General features: G+C 45.2%; 1 protein-coding gene across 1 annotated transcript in view; it reads right to left on the minus strand.

Moving 5' to 3' along the window:
• LOC147726091 (uncharacterized) overlaps positions 1-6,255 on the minus strand; it is a 61,922-nt gene extending 55,667 nt beyond the window's left edge. Inside the window, exon 1 of the mRNA XM_086963411.1 lies at positions 6,012-6,255. Within this exon, the coding sequence (XP_086819537.1) occupies positions 6,012-6,255 (244 nt within the window). The remainder of the gene's footprint in view (positions 1-6,011) is intronic.
• Between the last annotated feature and the right edge of the window lie 672 nt (positions 6,256-6,927).

The following is a 6,927-nucleotide window of genomic DNA, read 5'->3' on the forward strand; positions in this document are numbered from 1 at the left end:
CAGTACAAATGATGCTTGGGGCTAGGGCTTCTCGTACCCCAAGGTACAACTTACTGAGGCTTCAGAAAAGGAGTACAGGTAGCAAAATGCAGGAGTTCCGGTCCCATGTCTCTCATGTCCACCACGTGTCTCAGCTTTGCTGTGGATGTGGGTCAGGGTAAGAGATGTCTGGAAGTCTGTGTCGCAGATTCTTCGGGATCCAACAGGAGCCTTGAAAATGCAGACCGACAAAGTGTCTGTTGGTGCCTGTTTGCACTGGGTGGTCACTCCTTGACCACAAGGGAGATATCTTTCGTCTTCCAGTCAGAATGGAACGTCGACGGTCCAGGTTAGGTATTCCAAAGACTCTTCCAGGGTAATCTAAAGTCTTAGGGACACAGCTCCTATACTTATACTTAGGATGGGGGCTGGACTACCTGGCTAGGTCCCTCCCTCCAAAGCCCTTGCCAGGTGGACCTGGGAAAGGGGTGGTTACACCCCTTTTCCTTTGTCCATTTTTGCACCAGAGCTGGGGCTGTGTGCCCCAGCAACCGGTTTGCACTGGGCTATGCATGGAGCACCTTGTGTGCCCCATGGCAGGGTCTAGAAATCATTCACTGAATGCAGCCCTCCATGCCCCAATACACTACAAGCCTGTCTGGGGAGCACCTCCCTGAATAGGAAACCTATTGTCCAGGCCTCCCCTGCCGGAGTTTCGTCCAGCAGCAGGAGGTCAGACTCATGTCTGTGGCAGCAGCATCCATTTTGTGATGCTGAGTCTCTCTTTAACTTTAACCGGGTAAACCAGTAACTGCATGTCTTCCCCCTCTAGAAGGGTGGAATGCTATCCCTGCCACCAGGACTGGTGGGGGGGGGGGGGGGGGGGGGAGTCTTCCAAAGTATTTGACACCTTACACAAAATGTTTTGATAAAGCCAAACCAAAGTTAGCATTAACCACGAGGATTATAATGCACTTAAAATTATACGGTATGGCTATATCATAGAACAGCTATTAGGAGATGGTTCTGAAAGCTGCACAGGGGCTCAGCTCATGCTAGGGCACCGTCTCACGCAAAACCAATTACTCTGCCTCCAGGATTATCGAGACCTACCATAGGAGTGGTGTATATGTGTCTAAATATATGTATATATATTCACTGGAAAAACCATAGGTTTCAGCCACGTTATAGTTAGGAATTAGCATTTAACAAACCTTAGAAATTCACTGAAAAATCATAGGTTTCAGCCATGTTATAGTTAGGAATCAGCATTTAAAAAACCTTAGAAATTCACTGAAAAAACCATAGGTTTCACACATGTTATAGTTAGCTGGACATTTCACTCATACAAAACCTTTGAAATTCCCCAGTTATAGTTAGTTCAGCTAACTATAACTCACGCGCCCAAGATAAGATCTTTTATTTTTTAAATTACATTACATATTTTTAATATAAATTGAAAAAAATGTTTTTAAAAATATTGAATTTGTAATATATATTTTTTTTAAATGTATATATATATTTTATATAGCAGGCAATGATAGCCAATGGAAAGAAATTGAAGTTACTGGTAAGTTCAGTTAAATTTACTTTTCAGGAATAGTAGTGATCTGAAAGATGCAGCACTGGGGTCTCTCCAGATAACAGGTGAGTAAATCGTAATTCGAAGTTTGGCTGATTTTTGAGGAATTTTTTTAAGTTCCAAAACTCCACACTTAGAAAAATTTCCAAGTGAAACCAGTCAATGTTAGCCTATGAAAGGAAATTAAAGTTACTGTAACTACGATTAGAATTACTTTTCAGGATCAGTAGTGGGCTGAAAGATGCAGCACTGAGGTCTCTCCTGATAACAGGTGAATAAATCAGAATTCGTATTTCGGCTGATATTTGAGGATTTTTTTTAAGTTCCGAAACTCCACACTTAGAAAAATTTCCAAGTGAAACCAGTCAATGTTAGCCTATGGAAGGAAATTCAAGTTACTGTAAGTATCGTTAGAGTAACTTTTCAATATCAGTAGTGGGCTGAAAAATGCAGCCCTGATGTCTCTCCTGACAACAGGTGAATAAATCGTAATTCGTAGTTAGGCTGATTTTAGAGGAATTTTTAAAGTTCCAAAACTCCACACTTAAAAAAATTTCCGAGTGAAACCAGTCAATGTTACCCTATAAAAGGAAATTCAAGTTACAGTAAGTATGGTTAGAATAACTTTACCGGATCAGTAGTGGGCTGAAAGATGCAGCACTGAGGTCTCTCCTGATAACAGGTGAGTAAATCGGATTCCGTAGTTCGGCTGATTTTAGAGGAATATTTCGCTCAATAGTGAAGGAAGGGGGCGGGGCTTGAGGTGACATGTGTGCAAACTCGCCCTGTGGTGCGTGTTAGTTTGGGGAATTAATTCCTCTTCAATCCTGAGGTCCCCTGTGAGCCAACTAGCCAACCAGGTACCTCCAGTATGCACCAGGGAGCTGCATGCAGAGAGGTGTTCAAAGGGCACGTCCCCTTTTTACAACACTCTGCAACGCAGCTCTGTGGCGCTTACTGGAGGTACCTGTTGCACTAGTTGGCCCGTAGTGGACCTCTGGATTGAAGAGGAATTAATTCCCCAACTTAAAACGCGCCACAGGGCATGTTTGCACACATATCACCTCAAGCCCCGCACCCTACCTTCACCACTGTGAAAACAGACCCAGTAGCATGTTCTAAATTGAGGGATTAAGTCCCCTTGCATACTGGGGGTCCATGGGGGTCAACTAGCCCACCAGGAACCTCCAGTATGCGCCAGGGTGCTGTGTTGCAGAGAGGTGTAATGAGGCCACGCCCTTTTTCACACCTCTCTGCACCTCAGCCCCCTGGCATGTTTGCAGAGGGGGAACTAATTCCCCTTGCATACTGGAGGTCCATGGGGGCCAACTAGCCCACAAGGAACCTCTAGTATGCGCTCGGTAAGGTACAGAGTTCTGTACAGAGTACAGTACAAAGTACCGTACAGAGTACTGTACTTCGTACCCCGCGATTTATAAAAAAAATTAATAGTCCCTGTGGGACCCCCTGAGCAGGCCTAGGGGGTCAGGGTGTTTTTACTCTGCCCCATTTACGTGTTTTGCATGTTTGTTTCACTGCTTTCTTGTGCCTCGGTTCGAGGCACAAGATGGCGGCCAACACTTTCGGATTTGGAGTGTTGACAGCCAATTAGCACGGAGCTCGTGCTGGGGAAGGTACTGATTTTCTCAGAAACTACTGAACGGATTTACACCATTTAAAAAAAAAAAGGGTAATCTGCGAACCAAACTCTACCTTTTTGCCAAATTTGGTGTAATTCCGTTCAGCCGTTTGTGCTGTAGCCCTGTCTAAATGTCTCTAAGGAAAATTGCATGAGGAAAACACGTTTTGGGACCCCTTTTTTCTCAGCCCCCGCTTCAAGAATCACCCCAAACTTTCAGGGAAGGAGCGGAGCTGAGCAGGCCATTTTCTTGGAGAATTTCGCGTGTATTCGTCGACTGGCGCCAAAGTTATTCCAAATAGAATGTTGCAGATTTCCTATGGAAACTATGTCCTAACTACAACTACCTACTGGCGACCGCCAGTAGGTAATATAGATATAGGTATACTATATCTAAGTAAGGGGTGATTACACCACCTTACCCAGGCTTTGTGAACAGACCTGTGGTGTCAGTTTGGAAGACAAACCAGGGGTGGCACAATACATGCTACAGCCCCTGGTAGGCCTAAGGAGCACCTATGCCCTGGGTACCTATGGTACACTATACAGGGGCTCACAAGGGTGACCCAGTAACCAATCTGGTATGTACCTAAAGTACATGGAGTCCATTTTATAGAGAGAGCAGATTGACTAGGGACCTGAATAGCAGTGTCCCAGGCCAACTATGTCGAAAACCAGCAAAACACCAGGAAAACAGTGGGGGTAACCATATAGTCAGATTCCACCTTCCTACAGGAAGGCAATGCCTTTACCCTACTGCTCCTTTTCTTGGAAGGCACCTGGTCCATTATTCAATAATCCAGTGCCTGTTCAGTGTTAGACATGTTGGCCTGTGACCTAGTCACATCAAACACATGTGCAGAGATACCTAACATAGCTGCTTGGGTCCTGAGCTCCACTTCAGCCCAGGATGAAGTTTCCAAATTATTGCCAAGCAAGCATTCAACAGGGAGGTCTGCACTTACCCCAACCTTCTAGAGGTCGTTACCCCTCCCTAATAGAAATTTGCAACTGTGAGAAGTATGGCTCACTGGTTAGAGGAGGCATACCCTGAAGCAGAGGTCAGACCCGGGACCAGGGTTCAATTCCCGATACGGCAGGGTCTTGAGCCCAAATGTCCACGGACTCGACAATTCTTGCTTTGGTGCCTACTCGAATCACGGGTTCACACTCTGCAACTCTGGGCATTAGCTTGATTAATCTCCACTACGGCCCCAACCCCGCGGCGGGATGCCTGGCTTTCACCTTAGGGATGCCCAGTACGGGTTATCTCACAGGGAAAAAGCCAGGACGGGTTCTCAAAGCAAGCGCCGAGATGTCTCACGGTGATTCGAGCGCTATAAAAGAAGACATAACAGGTCATGTTGGTCCTGACATTGCTAGCATTGGTCACATGCTAAGTTTCACCAATTATGAGCTGCTCAGGAGTCATACGGTCTTGTGTCACCATTGTGACACTTGACCCTATGTCCCTGTATGCCAAAACCTTTTTTTCATTCATCAAAAGTTGCTGTCTGTATTTGCCCAGATTACTGGGACTCACAAAGGAGGACATATCTATGCCTACATCACAGATCAGGACAGCCTGAGTTGGAACTTTGACTAGGCCTGAGTCCATCTAAGAACACAGGATTAACCCTACTACACCTGTATTCTGAGTACCACCACTTGCTGAACTAGGGTGAACAGTTGCCTTAGGGGCAAAGGTGGCTAGAGTAGAGTCTTTGGACCTATTACAATCACTAGTCCAATGGCTGTTCTGTTTACAGACTTTACACCATGGTTTCTTTTGGCCTTTCTTTTTGGGGACCTTTTTAGTATCTTTCTTCTTCTGGTCACCACCTTGGTTCTGTACCTTCTGCCTCACCCTGGTTCTGACCCATTTGTCTGCCTTCTTTCCCAAATCTTGGGGAGATGTCAGATCAGAGTCTACCAGGTGCTGATGCAACAGCTGATTCTGACAGTTATTAACCACATCGATGCTAGTGTTATTTTCCTCCTGTGCTGGGCTATTGTGTTTCCCATTGTTCATGACGAGCTCAGCTCGTCATGAGTGTATAGAGGTGTACATCATGACGAGCTGAGCTCGTCATGAGCGTCCAAGGAGTTAAGGATCTGCTCCCTCAGAATTAAATTAAATTTTACAATCCTGTACAATCACATATCTTACTGCCAAGTAACCAGCACTCTAGAGCCGTAGTAGCACAATCATCAAAGTCAATCCATTCCAGAGTCTGAGCCTTTTGGGTATCTCTGAACTTTATACTGTATTATTTAGTGGTTAGGCCAAAACCTTCAATCAGAGCACTCTTCAGGACTATATAATCAGCATCCTCTTCTCTAACAGTGAGGAGATTGTCTCTACCTTTGTCTGCAAAGGAGAGCCACAGGATAGCTTCCCACTGCTCCTGGTGGGACTGCTGAACTTCGCAGGCCCTTCCAGTGCAGCTATCCATTTGTGGATGTCATCCCCAATCTGGTAGGGATGGACACTCTTGTTTAAATTCCTATTGTAATGAGATCTTTCTCTACCTTTAGGGAAGTTCACACCACCATGGGACACTAGTCCCATCTTTTTTCTAGCTCTTGCAAGCTCTAGGGACTCCCTTTCTAAGGCTACCTGTGGTCTTTTAATCCTCAGCTGGCCTTCCTCAAACTTGAGCTGCCTTTCTCTCTTCTCCTTGGAGGATTCCCTCCTATGAGAAGAGACAGAGGTTCCTATAGATATACTAGAATGGTCAACCTCCACAGAAGGAGATCAGGGGCTTCTAGTTGTATCTCCAACTCTTCCTGGGGGAAGAAAGATAGGGCCTTCCTGGCCTTCATCCTCATTTCGAAGTGGAGCTGCACTCTCCAGGTCAAGGTCATTGTCACCTCCCTGGTCAACATCAGAGTCTAAGTCCTGGTGGTTGGTACCACTGAGCTCTTCCTCATCTACTGCCCCATCCCCACTGCCTAACCCTTCAGGCTGTGAAGCCTTTCTAAGGTCATCTAGCAGTAGTACCTCCTTGAGGCGTTGGGTGTTGGCACTTCTGCCTGTCTTCAATTTCCTCATAGTACACAGAGACCTTAATTCTAAGAATGGGAATGTGTCATACTTGGATCCCTGTTACATGTTAACATCTGGCAGGGATCCACTGATTCCTGGCCTTGAAGACATAACTAGTGTGGTGTGGTGTATGCACCTACCTACTCTAGTGTGGCCTACTAAAAACTCTCTTGAGTTGTAGAAAGAGTGTGCTAAGCTCTTGACACACAACTCATTCCCCCACATGCATCATTGTGTTTTGTATTCGCAAAACGGTGCGAATCGCAGAATTTGGCCGTTTGCAAATGCAAAATCCAATTTTGGGATGCATCTTTTTTTTGCGAAAATTCGCATTTTAAGAATTCGCATATTGATTGCGAATTCGCATATCAGTCGCAAAAATAAGGAATCGCATTTCTTTAAGAAAAAATGGCATGCATGAAAAAATGCTATTTGCGATTCTCTAAAAATTCGCAAATAGCATTTCCTAAAATAAGAAGAGCTCAGACTAGGTGTTATTTTTTTCCTAACCAAAGTCTCATGTGATTTTGATCCCTCTTGGTATATAAGGCACACTCTGACCATTACATTTCCTTTCACCATGGCTGCAGTCATAGTCTTGGCACGTAGGCGGAGATTGAGAGCTGCATTGAGGCGCAGAGTAGTGAGTGAAAGGATATTTAGGGTGCGCATTAATTT

Source organism: Lissotriton vulgaris, chromosome 3_1 (assembly GCF_964263255.1).
Source record: "Lissotriton vulgaris chromosome 3_1, aLisVul1.2, whole genome shotgun sequence".
NCBI classification, from domain to species: domain Eukaryota; kingdom Metazoa; phylum Chordata; class Amphibia; order Caudata; family Salamandridae; genus Lissotriton; species Lissotriton vulgaris.